A 24,310-nucleotide genomic window follows, 5' to 3' on the forward strand; every position below is an offset into this window, starting at 1 on the left:
TCTATCAACACCCCAATACTGTCCAAGTTTAGATGGCATGTAATGTCTGTCATGCCCATGGTACACTGGACAATGCAGAGTGAATTAACGTACCAGCACCAATGAGCTCCGAATTCTCTGCGACTGAGATTGAAGGTAATTTGTCCTGGGTCAGTGAGGGTGCATCGTCTGCGGAAGCCATGATTATCAACGGTCAGCAATTCAACTGGAACAGTGCACGATTTAGCAATCTGCAAGTGAGAGAGCACAACATTATCCGATGGCACTTAAACTGTAACTCAGAAAATCAGGAATACAAACACACCAAACACAACGGTAAAATCACATGAGTCAGTGCCGCACTGTCAGAGGGTCAGTACTGAGGGAGTGCTGCACTGTCAGAGGGTCAGTACTGAGGGAGTGCTGCACTGTCAGAGGGTCAGTACTGAGGGAGTGCCGCACTGTCAGAGGGTCAGTACTGAGGGAGTGCTGCACTGTCAGAGGATCAGTACTGAGGGAGTGCGGCACTGTCAGAGGGTCAGTACTGAGGGAGTGCTGCACTGTCAGAGGGTCAGTACTGAGTGAGGGCCGCACTGTCAGAGAGTCAGTACTGAGGGAGTGCGGCACTGTCAGAGGGTCAGTACTGAGGGAGTGCTGCACTGTCAGAGGGTCAGTACTGAGGGAGTGCTGCACTGTCAGAGGGTCGGTACTGAGGGAGTGCTGCACTGTCAGAGGGTCGGTACTGAGGGAGTGCTGCACTGTCAGAGGGTCAGTACTGAGGGAGTGCCGCACTGTCAGAGGGTCAGTACTGAGGGAGTGCCGCACTGTCAGAGGGTCAGTACTGAGGGAGTGCCGCACTGTCAGAGGGTCAGTACTGAGGGAGTGCCGCACTGTCAGAGGGTCAGTACTGAGGGAGTGCCGCACTGTCAGAGGGTCAGTACTGAGGGAGTGCCGCACTGTCAGAGGGTCAGTACTGAGGGAGTGCCGCACTGTCAGAGGGTCAGTACTGAGGGAGTGCCGCACTGTCAGAGGGTCAGTACTGAGGGAGTGCCGCACTGTCAGAGGGTCAGTACTGAGGGAGTGCCGCACTGTCAGAGGGTCAGTACTGAGGGAGTGCCGCACTGTCAGAGGGTCAGTACTGAGGGAGTGCCGCACTGTCAGAGGGTCAGTACTGAGGGAGTGCCGCACTGTCAGAGGGTCAGTACTGAGGGAGTGCCGCACTGTCAGAGGGTCAGTACTGAGGGAGTGCCGCACTGTCAGAGGGTCAGTACTGAGGGAGTGCCGCACTGTCAGAGGGTCAGTACTGAGGGAGTGCCGCACTGTCAGAGGGTCAGTACTGCGGGAGTGCCGCACTGTCAGAGGGTCAGTACTGAGGGTGTGCTGCACTGTCAGAGGGTCAGTACTGAGGGAGTGCCGCACTGTCAGAGGGTCAGTACTGCGGGAGTGCTGCACTGTCAGAGGGTCAGTACTGAGGGAGTGTGGCACTGTCAGAGGGTCAGTACTGAGGGAGTGCTGCACTGTCAGAGGGTCAGTACTGAGGGAGTGCCGCACTGTCAGAGGGTCAGTACTGAGGGTGTGCTGCACTGTCAGAGGGTCAATACTGAGGGAGTGCCGCACTGTCAGAGGGTCAGTACTGAGGGAGTGCTGCACTGTCAGAGGGTCAGTGCTGAGGGAGTGCTGCACTGTCAGAGGGTCAGTGCTGAGGGAGTGCTGCACTGTCAGAAGGTCAGTACTGAGGGAGTGCTGCACTGTCAGAGGGTCAGTACTGAGGGAGTTCCGCACTGTCAGAGGGTCAGTACTGAGGGAGTGCCGCACTGTCAGAGGGTCAGTACTGAGGGAGTGCTGCACTGTCAGAGGGTCAGTACTGAGGGAGTGCCGCACTGTCAGAGGGTCAGTACTGAGGGAGTGCTGCACTGTCAGAGGGTCAGTGCTGAGGGAGTGCCGCACTGTCAGAGGGTCAGTACTGAGGGTGTGCTGCACTGTCAGAGGGTCAATACTGAGGGAGTGCCGCACTGTCAGAGGGTCAGTACTGAGGGAGTGCTGCACTGTCAGAGGGTCAGTGCTGAGGGAGTGCTGCACTGTCAGAGGGTCAGTGCTGAGGGAGTGCCGCACTGTCAGAGGGTCAGTACTGAGGGTGTGCTGCACTGTCAGAGGGTCAATACTGAGGGAGTGCCGCACTGTCAGAGGGTCAGTACTGAGGGAGTGCTGCACTGTCAGAGGGTCAGTGCTGAGGGAGTGCTGCACTGTCAGAGGGTCAGTGCTGAGGGAGTGCTGCACTGTCAGAGGGTCAGTACTGAGGGAGTGCTGCACTGTCAGAGGGTCAGTACTGAGGGAGTGCCGCACTGTCAGAGGGTCAGTACTGAGGGAGTGCCGCACTGTCAGAGGGTCAGTACTGAGGGAGTGCCGCACTGTCAGAGGGTCAGGACTGAGGGTGTGCTGCACTGTCAGAGGGTCAGTACTGAGGGAGTGCCGCACTGTCAGAGGGTCCGTACTGAGGGAGTGCGGCACTGTCAGTCAGTACTGAGGGAGTGCCGCACTGTCAGAGGGTCAGTACTGAGGGAGTGCCGCACTGTCAGAGGGTCAGTACTGAGAGAGTGCTGTACTGTCAGAGGGTCAGTACTGAGGCAGTGCTGCACTGTCAGAGGGCCAGTACTGAGGGAGTGCCGCACTGTCAGAGGGTCAGTACTGAGGGAGTGCTGCACTGTCAGAGGGTCAGTACTGAGGGAGTACTGCACTGTCAGAGGGTCCGTACTGAGGGAGTGCCACACTGTCAGAGGGTCAGTACTGAGGGAATGCTGCACTGTCAGAGGGTCAGTACTGAGGGAGTGCTGCACTGTCAGAGAGTCAGTACTGAGGGAGTGCTGCACTGTCAGAGGGTCAGTACTGAGGGAGTGCCGCACTGTCAGAGGGTCAGTACTGAGGGAGTGCCGCACTGTCAGAGGGTCAGTACTGAGGGAGTGCTGCACAGTCAGAGGGTCAGTACTGAGGGAGTGCTGCACTGTCAGAGGGTCAGTACTGAGGGAGTGCTGCACTGTCAGAGGGTCAGTACTGAGGGAGTACTGCACTGTCAGACGGTCAGTACTGAGGGAGTGCCGCACTGTCAGAGGGTCAGTACTGAGGGAGTGCCGCACTGTCAGAGGGTCAGTACTGAGGGAGTGCTGCACTGTCAGAGGGTCAGTAGTGAGGGAGTGCCGCACTGTCAGAGGGTCAGTACTGAGGGAGTGCTGCACTGTCAGAGGGTCAGTACTGAGGGAGCACCGCACTGTCAGAGGGTCGGGACTGAGGGAGTGCCGCACTGTCAGAGGGTCAGTACTGAGGGAGTGCCGCACTGTCAGAGGGTCAGTACTGAGGGAGTGCCGCACTGTCAGAGGGTCAGTACTGAGGGAGTGCCGGACTGTCAGAGGGTCAGTACTGCGGGAGTGCTGCACTGTCAGAGGGTCAGTACTGAGGGTGTGCTGCACTGTCAGAGGGTCAGTACTGAGGGAGTGCCGCACTGTCAGAGGGTCAGTACTGCGGGAGTGCTGCACTGTCAGAGGGTCAGTACTGAGGGAGTGCGGCACTGTCAGAGGGTCAGTACTGAGGGAGTGCTGCACTGTCAGAGGGTCAGTACTGAGGGAGTGCCGCACTGTCAGAGGGTCAGTACTGAGGGAGTGCCGCACTGTCAGAGGGTCAGTACTGAGGGTGTGCTGCACTGTCAGAGGGTCAATACTGAGGGAGTGCCGCACTGTCAGAGGGTCAGTACTGAGGGAGTGCTGCACTGTCAGAGGGTCAGTGCTGAGGGAGTGCTGCACTGTCAGAGGGTCAGTACTGAGGGAGTGCTGCACTGTCAGAGGGTCAGTACTGAGGGAGTGCTGCACTGTCAGAGGGTCAGTACTGAGGGAGTTCCGCACTGTCAGAGGGTCAGTACTGAGGGAGTGCCGCACTGTCAGAGGGTCAGTACTGAGGGAGTGCTGCACTGTCAGAGGGTCAGTACTGAGGGAGTGCCGCACTGTCAGAGGGTCAGTACTGAGGGAGTGCTGCACTGTCAGAGGGTCAGTGCTGAGGGAGTGCCGCACTGTCAGAGGGTCAGTACTGAGGGTGTGCTGCACTGTCAGAGGGTCAATACTGAGGGAGTGCCGCACTGTCAGAGGGTCAGTACTGAGGGAGTGCTGCACTGTCAGAGGGTCAGTGCTGAGGGAGTGCTGCACTGTCAGAGGGTCAGTGCTGAGGGAGTGCCGCACTGTCAGAGGGTCAGTACTGAGGGTGTGCTGCACTGTCAGAGGGTCAATACTGAGGGAGTGCCGCACTGTCAGAGGGTCAGTACTGAGGGAGTGCTGCACTGTCAGAGGGTCAGTGCTGAGGGAGTGCTGCACTGTCAGAGGGTCAGTGCTGAGGGAGTGCTGCACTGTCAGAGGGTCAGTACTGAGGGAGTGCTGCACTGTCAGAGGGTCAGTACTGAGGGAGTGCCGCACTGTCAGAGGGTCAGTACTGAGGGAGTGCCGCACTGTCAGAGGGTCAGGACTGAGGGTGTGCTGCACTGTCAGAGGGTCAGTACTGAGGGAGTGCCGCACTGTCAGGGGGTCAGTACTGAGGGAGTGCGGCACTGTCAGTCAGTACTGAGGGAGTGCCGCACTGTCAGAGGGTCAGTACTGAGGGAGTGCCGCACTGTCAGAGGGTCAGTACTGAGGGAGTGCTGCACTGTCAGAGGGTCAGTAGTGAGGGAGTGCCGCACTGTCAGAGGGTATGTACTGAGGGAGTGCTGCACTGTCAGAGGGTCAGTACTGAGGGAGCACCGCACTGTCAGAGGGTCGGGACTGAGGGAGTGCTGCACTGTCAGAGGGTCGGGACTGAGAGAGTGCCGCACTGTCAGAGGGTCAGTACTGAGGGAGTGCCGCACTGTCAGATGGTCAGTACTGAGGGAGCACCGCACTGTCAGAGGGTCGGGACTGAGGGAGTGCTGCACTGTCAGAGGGACAGTACTGAGGGAGTGCTGCACTGTCAGAGGGTCAGTACTGAGGGAGTGCCGCACAGTCAGAGGGTCAGTACTGAGGGAGTGCTGCACTGTCAGAGGGTCAGTACTGAGGGAGTGCCTCACTGTCAGAGGGTCAGTGCTGAGGGAGTGCCGCACGGTCAGAGGGTCAGTACTGAGGGAGTGCTGCACTGTCAGAGGGTCAGTACTGAGGGAGTGCTGCACTGTCAGAGGGTCAGTACTGAGGGAGTGCTGCACTGTCAGAGGGTCAGTACTGAGGGAGTGCCGCACTGTCAGAGGGTCAATACTGAGGGAGTGCCGCACTGTCAGAGGGTCAGTACTGAGGGAGTGCTGCACTGTCAGAGGGTCAGTGCTGAGGGAGTGCTGCACTGTCAGAGGGTCAGTGCTGAGGGAGTGCTGCACTGTCAGAGGGTCAGTACTGAGGGAGTGCTGCACTGTCAGAGGGTCAGTACTGAGGGAGTGCCGCACTGTCAGAGGGTCAGTACTGAGGGAGTGCCGCACTGTCAGAGGGTCAGTACTGAGGGAGTGCCGCACTGTCAGAGGGTCAGGACTGAGGGTGTGCTGCACTGTCAGAGGGTCAGTACTGAGGGAGTGCCGCACTGTCAGAGGGTCAGTACTGAGGGAGTGCGGCACTGTCAGTCAGTACTGAGGGAGTGCCGCACTGTCAGAGGGTCAGTACTGAGGGAGTGCCGCACTGTCAGAGGGTCAGTACTGAGAGAGTGCTGTACTGTCAGAGGGTCAGTACTGAGGCAGTGCTGCACTGTCAGAGGGCCAGTACTGAGGGAGTGCCGCACTGTCAGAGGGTCAGTACTGAGGGAGTGCTGCACTGTCAGAGGGTCAGTACTGAGGGAGTACTGCACTGTCAGAGGGTCCGTACTGAGGGAGTGCCACACTGTCAGAGGGTCAGTACTGAGGGAATGCTGCACTGTCAGAGGGTCAGTACTGAGGGAGTGCTGCACTGTCAGAGAGTCAGTACTGAGGGAGTGCTGCACTGTCAGAGGGTCAGTACTGAGTGAGTGCCGCACTGTCAGAGGGTCAGTACTGAGGGAGTGACGCACTGTCAGAGGGTCAGTACTGAGGGAGTGCTGCACAGTCAGAGGGTCAGTACTGAGGGAGTGCTGCACTGTCAGAGGGTCAGTACTGAGGGAGTGCTGCACTGTCAGAGGGTCAGTACTGAGGGAGTACTGCACTGTCAGACGGTCAGTACTGAGGGAGTGCTGCACTGTCAGAGGGTCAGTACTGAGGGAGTGCCTCACTGTCAGAGGGTCAGTACTGAGGGAGTGCTGCACGGTCAGAGGGTCAGTACTGAGGGAGTGCCGCACTGTCAGAGGGTCAGTACTGAGGGAGTGCTGCACTGTCAGAGGGTCAGTACTGAGGGAGCACCGCACTGTCAGAGGGTCGGGACTGAGGGAGTGCTGCACTGTCAGAGGGTCAGTACTGAGGGAGTGCCGCACTGTCAGAGGGTCAGTACTGAGGGAGTGCCGCACTGTCAGAGGGTCAGTACTGAGGGAGTGCCGGACTGTCAGAGGGTCAGTACTGCGGGAGTGCTGCACTGTCAGAGGGTCAGTACTGAGGGTGTGCTGCACTGTCAGAGGGTCAGTACTGAGGGAGTGCCGCACTGTCAGAGGGTCAGTACTGCGGGAGTGCTGCACTGTCAGAGGGTCAGTACTGAGGGAGTGCGGCACTGTCAGAGGGTCAGTACTTAGGGAGTGCTGCACTGTCAGAGGGTCAGTACTGAGGGAGTGCCGCACTGTCAGAGGGTCTGTACTGAGGGAGTGCCGCACTGTCAGAGGGTCAGTACTGAGGGTGTGCTGCACTGTCAGAGGGTCAATACTGAGGGAGTGCCGCACTGTCAGAGGGTCAGTACTGAGGGAGTGCTGCACTGTCAGAGGGTCAGTGCTGAGGGAGTGCTGCACTGTCAGAGGGTCAGTGCTGAGGGAGTGCTGCACTGTCAGAGGGTCAGTACTGAGGGAGTGCTGCACTGTCAGAGGGTCAGTACTGAGGGAGTTCCGCACTGTCAGAGGGTCAGTACTGAGGGAGTGCCGCACTGTCAGAGGGTCAGTACTGAGGGAGTGCTGCACTGTCAGAGGGTCAGTACTGAGGGAGTGCCGCACTGTCAGAGGGTCAGTACTGAGGGAGTGCTGCACTGTCAGAGGGTCAGTGCTGAGGGAGTGCCGCACTGTCAGAGGGTCAGTACTGAGGGTGTGCTGCACTGTCAGAGGGTCAATACTGAGGGAGTGCCGCACTGTCAGAGGGTCAGTACTGAGGGAGTGCTGCACTGTCAGAGGGTCAGTGCTGAGGGAGTGCTGCACTGTCAGAGGGTCAGTGCTGAGGGAGTGCCGCACTGTCAGAGGGTCAGTACTGAGGGTGTGCTGCACTGTCAGAGGGTCAATACTGAGGGAGTGCCGCACTGTCAGAGGGTCAGTACTGAGGGAGTGCTGCACTGTCAGAGGGTCAGTGCTGAGGGAGTGCTGCACTGTCAGAGGGTCAGTGCTGAGGGAGTGCTGCACTGTCAGAGGGTCAGTACTGAGGGAGTGCTGCACTGTCAGAGGGTCAGTACTGAGGGAGTGCCGCACTGTCAGAGGGTCAGTACTGAGGGAGTGCCGCACTGTCAGAGGGTCAGGACTGAGGGTGTGCTGCACTGTCAGAGGGTCAGTACTGAGGGAGTGCCGCACTGTCAGGGGGTCAGTACTGAGGGAGTGCGGCACTGTCAGTCAGTACTGAGGGAGTGCCGCACTGTCAGAGGGTCAGTACTGAGGGAGTGCCGCACTGTCAGAGGGTCAGTACTGAGAGAGTGCTGTACTGTCAGAGGGTCAGTACTGAGGCAGTGCTGCACTGTCAGAGGGCCAGTACTGAGGGAGTGCCGCACTGTCAGAGGGTCAGTACTGAGGGAGTGCTGCACTGTCAGAGGGTCAGTACTGAGGGAGTACTGCACTGTCAGAGGGTCAGTACTGAGGGAGTGCCACACTGTCAGAGGGTCAGTACTGAGGGAATGCTGCACTGTCAGAGGGTCAGTACTGAGGGAGTGCTGCACTGTCAGAGGGTCAGTACTGAGGGAGTGCTGCACTGTCAGAGGGTCAGTACTGAGGGAGTGCCGCACTGTCAGAGGGTCAGTGCTGAGGGAGTGCCGCACTGTCAGAGGGTCAGTACTGAGGGAGTGCTGCACTGTCAGAGGGTCAGTACTGAGGGAGTGCTGCACTGTCAGAGGGTCAGTACTGAGGGAGTGCTGCACTGTCAGATGGTCAGTACTGAGGGAGTACTGCACTGTCAGAGGGTCAGTAGTGAGGGAGTGCCGCACTGTCAGAGGGTATGTACTGAGGGAGTGCTGCACTGTCAGAGGGTCAGTACTGAGGGAGCACCGCACTGTCAGAGGGTCGGGACTGAGGGAGTGCTGCACTGTCAGAGGGTCGGGACTGAGGGAGTGCCGCACTGTCAGAGGGTCAGTACTGAGGGAGTGCCGCACTGTCAGATGGTCAGTACTGAGGGAGCACAGCACTGTCAGAGGGTCGGGACTGAGGGAGTGCTGCACTGTCAGAGGGACAGTACTGAGGGAGTGCTGCACTGTCAGAGGGTCAGTACTGAGGGAGTGCTGCACTGTCAGAGGGTCAGTACTGAGGGAGTGCCGCACAGTCAGAGGGTCAGTACTGATGGAGTGCTGCACTGTCAGAGGGTCAGTACTGAGGGAGTGCCTCACTGTCAGAGGGTCAGTGCTGAGGGAGTGCCGCACGGTCAGAGGGTCAGTACTGAGGGAGTGCTGCACTGTCAGAGGGTCAGTACTGAGGGAGTGCTGCACTGTCAGAGGGTCAGTACTGAGGGAGTGCTGCACTGTCAGAGGGTCAGTACTGAGGGAGTGCCGCACTGTCAGAGGGTCAGTACTGAGGGAGTGCTGCACTGTCAGAGGGACAGTACTGAGGGAGTGCTGCACTGTCAGAGGGTCAGTACTGAGGGAGTGCTGCACTGTCAGAGGGTCAGTACTGAGAGGGTGCTGCATTATCAGAGGTTCAGTACTGAGGGAGTGCTGCACTGTCAGAGGGACAGTACTGAGGGAGTGCTGCATTATCAGAGGTTCAGTACTGAGGGAGTGCTGCGCTGTCAGAGGGTCAGCACTGAGGGAGTGCTGCACTGTCAGAGGGTCAGTACTGAGGGAGTGCTGCGCTGTCAGAGGGTCAGTACTGAGGGAGTGCCGCACTGTCAGAGGGTCAGTACTGAGGGAGTGCTGCACTGTCAGAGGGAGTATACTGAGGGAGCGCCGCACTGTCAGAGGGTCAGTACTGAGGGAGTGCTGCACTGTCAGAGGGTCAGCACTGAGGGAGTGCTGCACTGTCAGAGGGTCAGTACTGAGGGAGTGCTGCATTATCAGAGGTTCAGTACTGAGGGAGTGCTGCGCTGTCAGAGGGTCAGTACTGAGGGAGTGCCGCACTGTGAGAGGGTCAGTACTGAGGGAGTGCCACACTGTCAGAGGGTCAGTATTCAGGGAGTGCCGCACTGTCAGAGGGTCAGTACTGAGGGAGTGCTGCACTGTCAGAGGGTCAGTACTGAGGGAGTGCTGCACTGTCAGAGGGTCAGTACTGAGGGAGTGCTGCACTGCCAGAGGGTCACTACTGAGGGAGTGCTGCACTGTCAGAGGATCAGTACTGAGGGAGTGCTGCACTGTCAGAGGTTCAGTACTGAGGGAGTGCTGCACTGTCAGAGGGTCAGTACTGAGGGAGTGCTGCACTGTCAGAGGGTCAGTACTGAGGGAGTGCTGCACTGTCAGAGGGTCAGTACTGAGGGAGTGCTGCACTGTCAGAGGGTCAGTGCTGAGGGAGTGCTGCACTGTTAGGGTCAGTACTGAGGGAGTGCCGCACTGTCAGAGGGTCAGTACTGAGGGAGTGCTGCACTGTCAGAGGGTCAGTGCTGAGGGAGTGCTGCACTGTCAGGGTCAGTACTGAGGGAGTGCCGCACAGTCAGAGGGTCAGTACTGAGGGAGTGCCGCACTGTCAGAGGGTCAGTGCTGAGGGAGTGCCGCACTGTCAGGGTCAGTACTGAGGGAGTGCTGCACTGTCAGAGGGTCAGTACTGAGGGAGTGCCACACTGTCAGAGGGTCAGTATTGAGGGAGTGCCGCACTGTCAGAGGGTCAGTACTGAGGGAGTGCTGCACTGTCAGAGGGTCAGTACTGAGGGCGTGCTGCACTGTCAGAGGGTCAGTACTGAGGGAGTGCTGCACTGCCAGAGGGTCAGTACTGAGGGAGTGCTGCACTGTCAGAGGATCAGTACTGAGGGAGTGCTGCACTGTCAGAGGGTCAGTACTGAGGGAGTGCTGCACTGTCAGAGGGTCAGTACTGAGGGAGTGCTGCACTGTCAGAGGGTCAGTACTGAGGGTGTGCTGCACTGTCAGAGGGTCAGTACTGAGGGAGTGCTGCACTGTCAGAGGGTCAGTGCTGAAGGAGTGCTGCACTGTCAGGGTCAGTACTGAGGGAGTGCCGCACTGTCAGAGGGTCAGTACTGAGGGAGTGCCGCACTGTCAGAGGGTCAGTACTGATGGAGCGCTGCACTGTCAGAGGGTCAGTACTGAGGGAGTGCCGCACTGTCAGAGGGTCAGTACTGAGGGAGTGCCGCACTGTCAGAGGGTCAGTACTGAGGGAGTGCCGCACTGTCAGAGGGTCAGTACTGAGGGAGTGCTGCACTGTCAGAGAGTCAGTAATGAGGGAGTGCCGCACTGTCAGAGGGTCAGTACTGAGGGAGTGCTGCACAGTCAGAGGGTCAGTACTGAGGGAGTGCTGCACTGTCAGAGGGTCAGTACTGAGGGAGTGCTGCACTGTCAGAGGGTCAGTACTGAGGGAGTACTGCACTGTCAGACGGTCAGTACTGAGGGAGTGCCGCACTGTCAGAGGGTCAGTACTGAGGGAGTGCCGCACTGTCAGAGGGTCAGTACTGAGGGAGTGCTGCACTGTCAGAGGGTCAGTAGTGAGGGAGTGCCGCACTGTCAGAGGGTCAGTACTGAGGGAGTGCTGCACTGTCAGAGGGTCAGTACTGAGGGAGCACCGCACTGTCAGAGGGTCGGGACTGAGGGAGTGCTGCACTGTCAGAGGGTCAGTACTGAGGGAGTGCCGCACTGTCAGAGGGTCAGTACTGAGGGAGTGCCGCACTGTCAGAGGGTCAGTACTGAGGGAGTGCCGGACTGTCAGAGGGTCAGTACTGCGGGAGTGCTGCACTGTCAGAGGGTCAGTACTGAGGGTGTGCTGCACTGTCAGAGGGTCAGTACTGAGGGAGTGCCGCACTGTCAGAGGGTCAGTACTGCGGGAGTGCTGCACTGTCAGAGGGTCAGTACTGAGGGAGTGCGGCACTGTCAGAGGGTCAGTACTGAGGGAGTGCTGCACTGTCAGAGGGTCAGTACTGAGGGAGTGCCGCACTGTCAGAGGGTCAGTACTGAGGGAGTGCCGCACTGTCAGAGGGTCAGTACTGAGGGTGTGCTGCACTGTCAGAGGGTCAATACTGAGGGAGTGCCGCACTGTCAGAGGGTCAGTACTGAGGGAGTGCTGCACTGTCAGAGGGTCAGTGCTGAGGGAGTGCTGCACTGTCAGAGGGTCAGTACTGAGGGAGTGCTGCACTGTCAGAGGGTCAGTACTGAGGGAGTGCTGCACTGTCAGAGGGTCAGTACTGAGGGAGTTCCGCACTGTCAGAGGGTCAGTACTGAGGGAGTGCCGCACTGTCAGAGGGTCAGTACTGAGGGAGTGCTGCACTGTCAGAGGGTCAGTACTGAGGGAGTGCCGCACTGTCAGAGGGTCAGTACTGAGGGAGTGCTGCACTGTCAGAGGGTCAGTGCTGAGGGAGTGCCGCACTGTCAGAGGGTCAGTACTGAGGGTGTGCTGCACTGTCAGAGGGTCAATACTGAGGGAGTGCCGCACTGTCAGAGGGTCAGTACTGAGGGAGTGCTGCACTGTCAGAGGGTCAGTGCTGAGGGAGTGCTGCACTGTCAGAGGGTCAGTGCTGAGGGAGTGCCGCACTGTCAGAGGGTCAGTACTGAGGGTGTGCTGCACTGTCAGAGGGTCAATACTGAGGGAGTGCCGCACTGTCAGAGGGTCAGTACTGAGGGAGTGCTGCACTGTCAGAGGGTCAGTGCTGAGGGAGTGCTGCACTGTCAGAGGGTCAGTGCAGAGGGAGTGCTGCACTGTCAGAGGGTCAGTACTGAGGGAGTGCTGCACTGTCAGAGGGTCAGTACTGAGGGAGTGCCGCACTGTCAGAGGGTCAGTACTGAGGGAGTGCCGCACTGTCAGAGGGTCAGGACTGAGGGTGTGCTGCACTGTCAGAGGGTCAGTACTGAGGGAGTGCCGCACTGTCAGGGGGTCAGTACTGAGGGAGTGCGGCACTGTCAGTCAGTACTGAGGGAGTGCCGCACTGTCAGAGGGTCAGTACTGAGGGAGTGCCGCACTGTCAGAGGGTCAGTACTGAGGGAGTGCTGCACTGTCAGAGGGTCAGTAGTGAGGGAGTGCCGCACTGTCAGAGGGTATGTACTGAGGGAGTGCTGCACTGTCAGAGGGTCAGTACTGAGGGAGCACCGCACTGTCAGAGGGTCGGGACTGAGGGAGTGCTGCACTGTCAGAGGGTCGGGACTGAGAGAGTGCCGCACTGTCAGAGGGTCAGTACTGAGGGAGTGCCGCACTGTCAGATGGTCAGTACTGAGGGAGCACCGCACTGTCAGAGGGTCGGGACTGAGGGAGTGCTGCACTGTCAGAGGGACAGTACTGAGGGAGTGCTGCACTGTCAGAGGGTCAGTACTGAGGGAGTGCCGCACAGTCAGAGGGTCAGTACTGAGGGAGTGCTGCACTGTCAGAGGGTCAGTACTGAGGGAGTGCCTCACTGTCAGAGGGTCAGTGCTGAGGGAGTGCCGCACGGTCAGAGGGTCAGTACTGAGGGAGTGCTGCACTGTCAGAGGGTCAGTACTGAGGGAGTGCTGCACTGTCAGAGGGTCAGTACTGAGGGAGTGCTGCACTGTCAGAGGGTCAGTACTGAGGGAGTGCCGCACTGTCAGAGGGTCAATACTGAGGGAGTGCCGCACTGTCAGAGGGTCAGTACTGAGGGAGTGCTGCACTGTCAGAGGGTCAGTGCTGAGGGAGTGCTGCACTGTCAGAGGGTCAGTGCTGAGGGAGTGCTGCACTGTCAGAGGGTCAGTACTGAGGGAGTGCTGCACTGTCAGAGGGTCAGTACTGAGGGAGTGCCGCACTGTCAGAGGGTCAGTACTGAGGGAGTGCCGCACTGTCAGAGGGTCAGTACTGAGGGAGTGCCGCACTGTCAGAGGGTCAGGACTGAGGGTGTGCTGCACTGTCAGAGGGTCAGTACTGAGGGAGTGCCGCACTGTCAGAGGGTCAGTACTGAGGGAGTGCGGCACTGTCAGTCAGTACTGAGGGAGTGCCGCACTGTCAGAGGGTCAGTACTGAGGGAGTGCCGCACTGTCAGAGGGTCAGTACTGAGAGAGTGCTGTACTGTCAGAGGGTCAGTACTGAGGCAGTGCTGCACTGTCAGAGGGCCAGTACTGAGGGAGTGCCGCACTGTCAGAGGGTCAGTACTGAGGGAGTGCTGCACTGTCAGAGGGTCAGTACTGAGGGAGTACTGCACTGTCAGAGGGTCCGTACTGAGGGAGTGCCACACTGTCAGAGGGTCAGTACTGAGGGAATGCTGCACTGTCAGAGGGTCAGTACTGAGGGAGTGCTGCACTGTCAGAGAGTCAGTACTGAGGGAGTGCTGCACTGTCAGAGGGTCAGTACTGAGTGAGTGCCGCACTGTCAGAGGGTCAGTACTGAGGGAGTGACGCACTGTCAGAGGGTCAGTACTGAGGGAGTGCTGCACAGTCAGAGGGTCAGTACTGAGGGAGTGCTGCACTGTCAGAGGGTCAGTACTGAGGGAGTGCTGCACTGTCAGAGGGTCAGTACTGAGGGAGTACTGCACTGTCAGACGGTCAGTACTGAGGGAGTGCTGCACTGTCAGAGGGTCAGTACTGAGGGAGTGCCTCACTGTCAGAGGGTCAGTACTGAGGGAGTGCTGCACGGTCAGAGGGTCAGTACTGAGGGAGTGCCGCACTGTCAGAGGGTCAGTACTGAGGGAGTGCTGCACTGTCAGAGGGTCAGTACTGAGGGAGCACCGCACTGTCAGAGGGTCGGGACTGAGGGAGTGCTGCACTGTCAGAGGGTCAGTACTGAGGGAGTGCCGCACTGTCAGAGGGTCAGTACTGAGGGAGTGCCGCACTGTCAGAGGGTCAGTACTGAGGGAGTGCCGGACTGTCAGAGGGTCAGTACTGCGGGAGTGCTGCACTGTCAGAGGGTCAGTACTGAGGGTGTGCTGCACTGTCAGAGGGTCAGTACTGAGGGAGTGCCGCACTGTCAGAGGGTCAGTACTGCGGGAGTGCTGCACTGTCAGAGGGTCAGTACTGAGGGAGTGCGGCACTGTCAGAGGGTCAGTACTTAGGGAGTGCTGCACTGTCAGAGGGTCAGTACTGAGGGAGTGCCGCACTGTCAGAGGGTCAGTACTGAGGGAGTGCCGCACTGTCAGAGGGTCAGTACTGAGGGTGTGCTGCACTGTCAGAGGGTCAATACTGAGGGAGTGCCGCACTGTCAGAGGGTCAGTACTGAGGGAGTGCTGCACTGTCAGAGGGTCAGTGCTGAGGGAGTGCTGCACTGTCAGAGGGTCAGTGCTGAGGGAGTGCTGCACTGTCAGAGGGTCAGTACTGAGGGAGTGCTGCACTGTCAGAGGGTCAGTACTGAGGGAGTTCCGCACTGTCAGAGGGTCAGTACTGAGGGAGTGCCGCACTGTCAGAGGGTCAGTACTGAGGGAGTGCTGCACTGTCAGAGGGTCAGTACTGAGGGAGTGCCGCACTGTCAGAGGGTCAGTACTGAGGGAGTGCTGCACTGTCAGAGGGTCAGTGCTGAGGGAGTGCCGCACTGTCAGAGGGTCAGTACTGAGGGTGTGCTGCACTGTCAGAGGGTCAATACTGAGGGAGTGCCGCACTGTCAGAGGGTCAGTACTGAGGGAGTGCTGCACTGTCAGAGGGTCAGTGCTGAGGGAGTGCTGCACTGTCAGAGGGTCAGTGCTGAGGGAGTGCCGCACTGTCAGAGGGTCAGTACTGAGGGTGTGCTGCACTGTCAGAGGGTCAATACTGAGGGAGTGCCGCACTGTCAGAGGGTCAGTACTGAGGGAGTGCTGCACTGTCAGAGGGTCAGTGCTGAGGGAGTGCTGCACTGTCAGAGGGTCAGTGCTGAGGGAGTGCTGCACTGTCAGAGGGTCAGTACTGAGGGAGTGCTGCACTGTCAGAGGGTCAGTACTGAGGGAGTGCCGCACTGTCAGAGGGTCAGTACTGAGGGAGTGCCGCACTGTCAGAGGGTCAGGACTGAGGGTGTGCTGCACTGTCAGAGGGTCAGTACTGAGGGAGTGCCGCACTGTCAGGGGGTCAGTACTGAGGGAGTGCGGCACTGTCAGTCAGTACTGAGGGAGTGCCGCACTGTCAGAGGGTCAGTACTGAGGGAGTGCCGCACTGTCAGAGGGTCAGTACTGAGAGAGTGCTGTACTGTCAGAGGGTCAGTACTGAGGCAGTGCTGCACTGTCAGAGGGCCAGTACTGAGGGAGTGCCGCACTGTCAGAGGGTCAGTACTGAGGGAGTGCTGCACTGTCAGAGGGTCAGTACTGAGGGAGTACTGCACTGTCAGAGGGTCAGTACTGAGGGAGTGCCACACTGTCAGAGGGTCAGTACTGAGGGAATGCTGCACTGTCAGAGGGTCAGTACTGAGGGAGTGCTGCACTGTCAGAGGGTCAGTACTGAGGGAGTGCTGCACTGTCAGAGGGTCAGTACTGAGGGAGTGCCGCACTGTCAGAGGGTCAGTGCTGAGGGAGTGCCGCACTGTCAGAGGGTCAGTACTGAGGGAGTGCTGCACTGTCAGAGGGTCAGTACTGAGGGAGTGCTGCACTGTCAGAGGGTCAGTACTGAGGGAGTGCTGCACTGTCAGATGGTCAGTACTGAGGGAGTACTGCACTGTCAGAGGGTCAGTAGTGAGGGAGTGCCGCACTGTCAGAGGGTATGTACTGAGGGAGTGCTGCACTGTCAGAGGGTCAGTACTGAGGGAGCACCGCACTGTCAGAGGGTCGGGACTGAGGGAGTGCTGCACTGTCAGAGGGTCGGGACTGAGGGAGTGCCGCACTGTCAGAGGGTCAGTACTGAGGGAGTGCCGCACTGTCAGATGGTCAGTACTGAGGGAGCACCGCACTGTCAGAGGGTCGGGACTGAGGGAGTGCTGCACTGTCAGAGGGACAGTACTGAGGGAGTGCTGCACTGTCAGAGGGTCAGTACTGAGGGAGTGCTGCACTGTCAGAGGGTCAGTACTGAGGGAGTGCCGCACAGTCAGAGGGTCAGTACTGATGGAGTGCTGCACTGTCAGAGGGTCAGTACTGAGGGAGTGCCTCACTGTCAGAGGGTCAGTGCTGAGGGAGTGCCGCACGGTCAGAGGGTCAGTACTGAGGGAGTGCTGCACTGTCAGAGGGTCAGTACTGAGGGAGTGCTGCACTGTCAGAGGGTCAGTACTGAGGGAGTGCTGCACTGTCAGAGGGTCAGTACTGAGGGAGTGCCGCACTGTCAGAGGGTCAGTACTGAGGGAGTGCTGCACTGTCAGAGGGACAGTACTGAGGGAGTGCTGCACTGTCAGAGGGTCAGTACTGAGGGAGTGCTGCACTGTCAGAGGGTCAGTACTGAGAGGGTGCTGCATTATCAGAGGTTCAGTACTGAGGGAGTGCTGCACTGTCAGAGGGACAGTACTGAGGGAGTGCTGCATTATCAGAGGTTCAGTACTGAGGGAGTGCTGCGCTGTCAGAGGGTCAGCACTGAGGGAGTGCTGCACTGTCAGAGGGTCAGTACTGAGGGAGTGCTGCGCTGTCAGAGGGTCAGTACTGAGGGAGTGCCGCACTGTCAGAGGGTCAGTACTGAGGGAGTGCTGCACTGTCAGAGGGAGTATACTGAGGGAGCGCCGCACTGTCAGAGGGTCAGTACTGAGGGAGTGCTGCACTGTCAGAGGGTCAGCACTGAGGGAGTGCTGCACTGTCAGAGGGTCAGTACTGAGGGAGTGCTGCATTATCAGAGGTTCAGTACTGAGGGAGTGCTGCGCTGTCAGAGGGTCAGTACTGAGGGAGTGCCGCACTGTGAGAGGGTCAGTACTGAGGGAGTGCCACACTGTCAGAGGGTCAGTATTCAGGGAGTGCCGCACTGTCAGAGGGTCAGTACTGAGGGAGTGCTGCACTGTCAGAGGGTCAGTACTGAGGGAGTGCTGCACTGTCAGAGGGTCAGTACTGAGGGAGTGCTGCACTGCCAGAGGGTCACTACTGAGGGAGTGCTGCACTGTCAGAGGATCAGTACTGAGGGAGTGCTGCACTGTCAGAGGTTCAGTACTGAGGGAGTGCTGCACTGTCAGAGGGTCAGTACTGAGGGAGTGCTGCACTGTCAGAGGGTCAGTACTGAGGGAGTGCTGCACTGTCAGAGGGTCAGTACTGAGGGAGTGCTGCACTGTCAGAGGGTCAGTGCTGAGGGAGTGCTGCACTGTTAGGGTCAGTACTGAGGGAGTGCCGCACTGTCAGAGGGTCAGTACTGAGGGAGTGCTGCACTGTCAGAGGGTCAGTGCTGAGGGAGTGCTGCACTGTCAGGGTCAGTACTGAGGGAGTGCCGCACAGTCAGAGGGTCAGTACTGAGGGAGTGCCGCACTGTCAGAGGGTCAGTGCTGAGGGAGTGCCGCACTGTCAGGGTCAGTACTGAGGGAGTGCTGCACTGTCAGAGGGTCAGTACTGAGGGAGTGCCACACTGTCAGAGGGTCAGTATTGAGGGAGTGCCGCACTGTCAGAGGGTCAGTACTGAGGGAGTGCTGCACTGTCAGAGGGTCAGTACTGAGGGCGTGCTGCACTGTCAGAGGGTCAGTACTGAGGGAGTGCTGCACTGCCAGAGGGTCAGTACTGAGGGAGTGCTGCACTGTCAGAGGATCAGTACTGAGGGAGTGCTGCACTGTCAGAGGGTCAGTACTGAGGGAGTGCTGCACTGTCAGAGGGTCAGTACTGAGGGAGTGCTGCACTGTCAGAGGGTCAGTACTGAGGGTGTGCTGCACTGTCAGAGGGTCAGTACTGAGGGAGTGCTGCACTGTCAGAGGGTCAGTGCTGAAGGAGTGCTGCACTGTCAGGGTCAGTACTGAGGGAGTGCCGCACTGTCAGAGGGTCAGTACTGAGGGAGTGCCGCACTGTCAGAGGGTCAGTACTGATGGAGCGCTGCACTGTCAGAGGGTCAGTACTGAGGGAGTGCCGCACTGTCAGAGGGTCAGTACTGAGGGAGTGCCGCACTGTCAGAGGGTCAGTACTGAGGGAGTGCCGCACTGTCAGAGGGTCAGTACTGAGGGAGTGCTGCACTGTCAGAGAGTCAGTAATGAGGGAGTGCCGCACTGTCAGAGGGTCAGTACTGAGGGAGTGCCGCACTGTCAGAGGGTCAGTACTGAGGGAGTGCTGCACTGTCAGAGGGTCAGTACTGAGGGAGTGCCGCACTGTCAGAGGGTCAGTACTGAGGGAGTGCCGCACTGTCAGAGGGTCAGTACTGAGGGAGTGCCTCACTGTCAGAGGGTCGGTACTGAGGGAGTGCTGCACTGTCAGAGGGTCAGTACTGAGGGAGTGCTGCACTGTCAGAGGGTCAGTACTGAGGGAGTGCCGCACTGTCAGAGGGTCCGTACTGAGGGAGTGCCACACTGTCAGAGGGTCAGTACTGAGGGAATGCTGCACTGTCAGAGGGTCAGTACTGAGGGAGTGCTGCACTGTCAGAGAGTCAGTACTGAGGGAGTGCTGCACTGTCAGAGGGTCAGTACTGAGTGAGTGCCGCACTGTCAGAGGGTCAGTACTGAGGGAGTGACGCACTGTCAGAGGGTCAGTACTGAGGGAGTGCTGCACAGTCAGAGGGTCAGTACTGAGGGAGTGCTGCACTGTCAGAGGGTCAGTACTGAGGGAGTGCTGCACTGTCAGAGGGTCAGTACTGAGGGAGTACTGCACTGTCAGACGGTCAGTACTGAGGGAGTGCTGCACTGTCAGAGGGTCAGTACTGAGGGAGTGCCTCACTGTCAGAGGGTCAGTACTGAGGGAGTGCTGCACGGTCAGAGGGTCAGTACTGAGGGAGTGCCGCACTGTCAGAGGGTCAGTACTGAGGGAGTGCTGCACTGTCAGAGGGTCAGTACTGAGGGAGCACCGCACTGTCAGAGGGTCGGGACTGAGGGAGTGCTGCACTGTCAGAGGGTCAGTACTGAGGGAGTGCCGCACTGTCAGAGGGTCAGTACTGAGGGAGTGCCGCACTGTCAGAGGGTCAGTACTGAGGGAGTGCCGGACTGTCAGAGGGTCAGTACTGCGGGAGTGCTGCACTGTCAGAGGGTCAGTACTGAGGGTGTGCTGCACTGTCAGAGGGTCAGTACTGAGGGAGTGCCGCACTGTCAGAGGGTCAGTACTGCGGGAGTGCTGCACTGTCAGAGGGTCAGTACTGAGGGAGTGCGGCACTGTCAGAGGGTCAGTACTTAGGGAGTGCTGCACTGTCAGAGGGTCAGTACTGAGGGAGTGCCGCACTGTCAGAGGGTCAGTACTGAGGGAGTGCCGCACTGTCAGAGGGTCAGTACTGAGGGTGTGCTGCACTGTCAGAGGGTCAATACTGAGGGAGTGCCGCACTGTCAGAGGGTCAGTACTGAGGGAGTGCTGCACTGTCAGAGGGTCAGTGCTGAGGGAGTGCTGCACTGTCAGAGGGTCAGTGCTGAGGGAGTGCTGCACTGTCAGAGGGTCAGTACTGAGGGAGTGCTGCACTGTCAGAGGGTCAGTACTGAGGGAGTTCCGCACTGTCAGAGGGTCAGTACTGAGGGAGTGCCGCACTGTCAGAGGGTCAGTACTGAGGGAGTGCTGCACTGTCAGAGGGTCAGTACTGAGGGAGTGCCGCACTGTCAGAGGGTCAGTACTGAGGGAGTGCTGCACTGTCAGAGGGTCAGTGCTGAGGGAGTGCCGCACTGTCAGAGGGTCAGTACTGAGGGTGTGCTGCACTGTCAGAGGGTCAATACTGAGGGAGTGCCGCACTGTCAGAGGGTCAGTACTGAGGGAGTGCTGCACTGTCAGAGGGTCAGTGCTGAGGGAGTGCTGCACTGTCAGAGGGTCAGTGCTGAGGGAGTGCCGCACTGTCAGAGGGTCAGTACTGAGGGTGTGCTGCACTGTCAGAGGGTCAATACTGAGGGAGTGCCGCACTGTCAGAGGGTCAGTACTGAGTGAGTGCTGCACTGTCAGAGGGTCAGTGCTGAGGGAGTGCTGCACTGTCAGAGGGTCAGTGCTGAGGGAGTGCTGCACTGTCAGAGGGTCAGTACTGAGGGAGTGCTGCACTGTCAGAGGGTCAGTACTGAGGGAGTGCCGCACTGTCAGAGGGTCAGTACTGAGGGAGTGCCGCACTGTCAGAGGGTCAGGACTGAGGGTGTGCTGCACTGTCAGAGGGTCAGTACTGAGGGAGTGCCGCACTGTCAGGGGGTCAGTACTGAGGGAGTGCGGCACTGTCAGTCAGTACTGAGGGAGTGCCGCACTGTCAGAGGGTCAGTACTGAGGGAGTGCCGCACTGTCAGAGGGTCAGTACTGAGAGAGTGCTGTACTGTCAGAGGGTCAGTACTGAGGCAGTGCTGCACTGTCAGAGGGCCAGTACTGAGGGAGTGCCGCACTGTCAGAGGGTCAGTACTGAGGGAGTGCTGCACTGTCAGAGGGTCAGTACTGAGGGAGTACTGCACTGTCAGAGGGTCAGTACTGAGGGAGTGCCACACTGTCAGAGGGTCAGTACTGAGGGAATGCTGCACTGTCAGAGGGTCAGTACTGAGGGAGTGCTGCACTGTCAGAGGGTCAGTACTGAGGGAGTGCTGCACTGTCAGAGGGTCAGTACTGAGGGAGTGCCGCACTGTCAGAGGGTCAGTGCTGAGGGAGTGCCGCACTGTCAGAGGGTCAGTACTGAGGGAGTGCTGCACTGTCAGAGGGTCAGTACTGAGGGAGTGCTGCACTGTCAGAGGGTCAGTACTGAGGGAGTGCTGCACTGTCAGATGGTCAGTACTGAGGGAGTACTGCACTGTCAGAGGGTCAGTAGTGAGGGAGTGCCGCACTGTCAGAGGGTATGTACTGAGGGAGTGCTGCACTGTCAGAGGGTCAGTACTGAGGGAGCACCGCACTGTCAGAGGGTCGGGACTGAGGGAGTGCTGCACTGTCAGAGGGTCGGGACTGAGGGAGTGCCGCACTGTCAGAGGGTCAGTACTGAGGGAGTGCCGCACTGTCAGATGGTCAGTACTGAGGGAGCACCGCACTGTCAGAGGGTCGGGACTGAGGGAGTGCTGCACTGTCAGAGGGACAGTACTGAGGGAGTGCTGCACTGTCAGGGGGTCAGTACTGAGGGAGTGCTGCACTGTCAGAGGGTCAGTACTGAGGGAGTGCCGCACAGTCAGAGGGTCAGTACTGATGGAGTGCTGCACTGTCAGAGGGTCAGTACTGAGGGAGTGCCTCACTGTCAGAGGGTCAGTGCTGAGGGAGTGCCGCACGGTCAGAGGGTCAGTACTGAGGGAGTGCTGCACTGTCAGAGGGTCAGTACTGAGGGAGTGCTGCACTGTCAGAGGGTCAGTACTGAGGGAGTGCTGCACTGTCAGAGGGTCAGTACTGAGGGAGTGCCGCACTGTCAGAGGGTCAGTACTGAGGGAGTGCTGCACTGTCAGAGGGACAGTACTGAGGGAGTGCTGCACTGTCAGAGGGTCAGTACTGAGGGAGTGCTGCACTGTCAGAGGGTCAGTACTGAGAGGGTGCTGCATTATCAGAGGTTCAGTACTGAGGGAGTGCTGCACTGTCAGAGGGACAGTACTGAGGGAGTGCTGCATTATCAGAGGTTCAGTACTGAGGGAGTGCTGCGCTGTCAGAGGGTCAGCACTGAGGGAGTGCTGCACTGTCAGAGGGTCAGTACTGAGGGAGTGCTGCGCTGTCAGAGGGTCAGTACTGAGGGAGTGCCGCACTGTCAGAGGGTCAGTACTGAGGGAGTGCTGCACTGTCAGAGGGACAGTACTGAGGGAGCGCCGCACTGTCAGAGGGTCAGTACTGAGGGAGTGCTGCACTGTCAGAGGGTCAGCACTGAGGGAGTGCTGCACTGTCAGAGGGTCAGTACTGAGGGAGTGCTGCATTATCAGAGGTTCAGTACTGAGGGAGTGCTGCGCTGTCAGAGGGTCAGTACTGAGGGAGTGCCGCACTGTGAGAGGGTCAGTACTGAGGGAGTGCCACACTGTCAGAGGGTCAGTATTCAGGGAGTGCCGCACTGTCAGAGGGTCAGTACTGAGGGAGTGCTGCACTGTCAGAGGGTCAGTACTGAGGGAGTGCTGCACTGTCAGAGGGTCAGTACTGAGGGAGTGCTGCACTGCCAGAGGGTCACTACTGAGGGAGTGCTGCACTGTCAGAGGATCAGTACTGAGGGAGTGCTGCACTGTCAGAGGGTCAGTACTGAGGGAGTGCTGCACTGTCAGAGGGTCAGTACTGAGGGAGTGCTGCACTGTCAGAGGGTCAGTACTGAGGGAGTGCTGCACTGTCAGAGGGTCAGTACTGAGGGAGTGCTGCACTGTCAGAGGGTCAGTGCTGAGGGAGTGCTGCACTGTTAGGGTCAGTACTGAGGGAGTGCCGCACTGTCAGAGGGTCAGTACTGAGGGAGTGCTGCACTGTCAGAGGGTCAGTGCTGAGGGAGTGCTGCACTGTCAGGGTCAGTACTGAGGGAGTGCCGCACAGTCAGAGGGTCAGTACTGAGGGAGTGCCGCACTGTCAGAGGGTCAGTGCTGAGGGAGTGCCGCACTGTCAGGGTCAGTACTGAGGGAGTGCTGCACTGTCAGAGGGTCAGTACTGAGGGAGTGCCACACTGTCAGAGGGTCAGTATTGAGGGAGTGCCGCACTGTCAGAGGGTCAGTACTGAGGGAGTGCTGCACTGTCAGAGGGTCAGTACTGAGGGCGTGCTGCACTGTCAGAGGGTCAGTACTGAGGGAGTGCTGCACTGTCAGAGGGTCAGTACTGAGGGAGTGCTGCACTGTCAGAGGGTCAGTACTGAGGGAGTGCTGCACTGTCAGAGGGTCAGTGCTGAAGGAGTGCTGCACTGTCAGGGTCAGTACTGAGGGAGTGCCGCACTGTCAGAGGGTCAGTACTGAGGGAGTGCCGCACTGTCAGAGGGTCAGTACTGATGGAGCGCTGCACTGTCAGAGGGTCAGTACTGAGGGAGTGCCGCACTGTCAGAGGGTCAGTACTGAGGGAGTGCCGCACTGTCAGAGGGTCAGTACTGAGGGAGTGCCGCACTGTCAGAGGGTCAGTACTGAGGGAGTGCTGCACTGTCAGAGAGTCAGTAATGAGGGAGTGCCGCACTGTCAGAGGGTCAGTACTGAGGGAGTGCCGCACTGTCAGAGGGTCAGTACTGAGGGAGTGCTGCACTGTCAGAGGGTCAGTACTGAGGGAGTGCCGCACTGTCAGAGGGTCAGTACTGAGGGAGTGCCGCACTGTCAGAGGGTCAGTACTGAGGGAGTGCCTCACTGTCAGTGGGTCGGTACTGAGGGAGTGCTGCACTGTCAGAGGGTCAGTACTGAGGGAGTGCTGCACTGTCAGAGGGTCAGTACTGAGGGAGTGCCGCACTGTCAGGGGGTCAGTACTGAGGGAGTGCCGCACTGTCAGAGGGTCAGTACTGAGGGAGTGCCGCACTGTCAGAGGGTCAGTACTGAGGGAGTGCCGCACTGTCAGAGGGTCAGTACTGAGGGAGTGCCGCACTGTCAGAGGGTCAGTACTGAGGGAGTGCCGCACTGTCAGAGGGTCAGTACTGAGGGAGTACTGCACTGTCAGAGAGTCAGTACTGAGGGAGTGCTGCACTGTCAGAGGGTCAGTACTGAGGGAGTGCCGCACTGTCAGAGGGTCAGTACTGAGGGAGTGCCGCACTGTCAGAGAGTCAGTACTGAGGGAGTGCTGCACTGTCAGAGGGTCAGTACAGAGGGAGTGCCGCACTGTCAGAGGGTCAGTACTGAGGGAGTGCCGCACTGTCAGAGGGTCTGTACTGAGGGAGTGCTGCACTGTCAGAGGGTCAGTACTGAGGGAGTGCCGCACTGTCAGAGGGTCAGTACTGAGGGAGTGCTGCACTGCCAGAGGGTCAGTACTGAGGGAGTGCTGCACTGTCAGAGGGTCAGTACTGAGGGAGTGCTGCACTGCCAGAGGGTCAGTACTGAGGGAGTGCTGCACTGTCAGAGGGTCAGTACTGAGGGAGTGCTGCACTGTCAGAGGGTCATTACTGAGGGAGTGCCGCACTGTCAGAGGGTCAGTACTGAGGGAGTGCCGCAC

The 24,310-nt window shown here is 58.7% G+C and overlaps 1 protein-coding gene across 1 annotated transcript in view; it reads right to left on the reverse strand.

Annotated features, from left to right (window-relative positions):
• The window catches only part of LOC140391353 (dynein heavy chain domain-containing protein 1-like), a 275,539-nt gene extending 275,342 nt beyond the window's left edge, over positions 1 to 197 (reverse strand). Inside the window, exon 1 of the mRNA XM_072475932.1 lies at positions 94 to 197. Coding sequence (XP_072332033.1) covers positions 94 to 181 — 88 coding nt within the window. The 5' untranslated portion in view covers positions 182 to 197. The remainder of the gene's footprint in view (positions 1 to 93) is intronic.
• Between the last annotated feature and the right edge of the window lie 24,113 nt (positions 198 to 24,310).

This window comes from Scyliorhinus torazame, chromosome 15, assembly GCF_047496885.1.
Source record: "Scyliorhinus torazame isolate Kashiwa2021f chromosome 15, sScyTor2.1, whole genome shotgun sequence".
Taxonomy (NCBI): domain Eukaryota; kingdom Metazoa; phylum Chordata; class Chondrichthyes; order Carcharhiniformes; family Scyliorhinidae; genus Scyliorhinus; species Scyliorhinus torazame.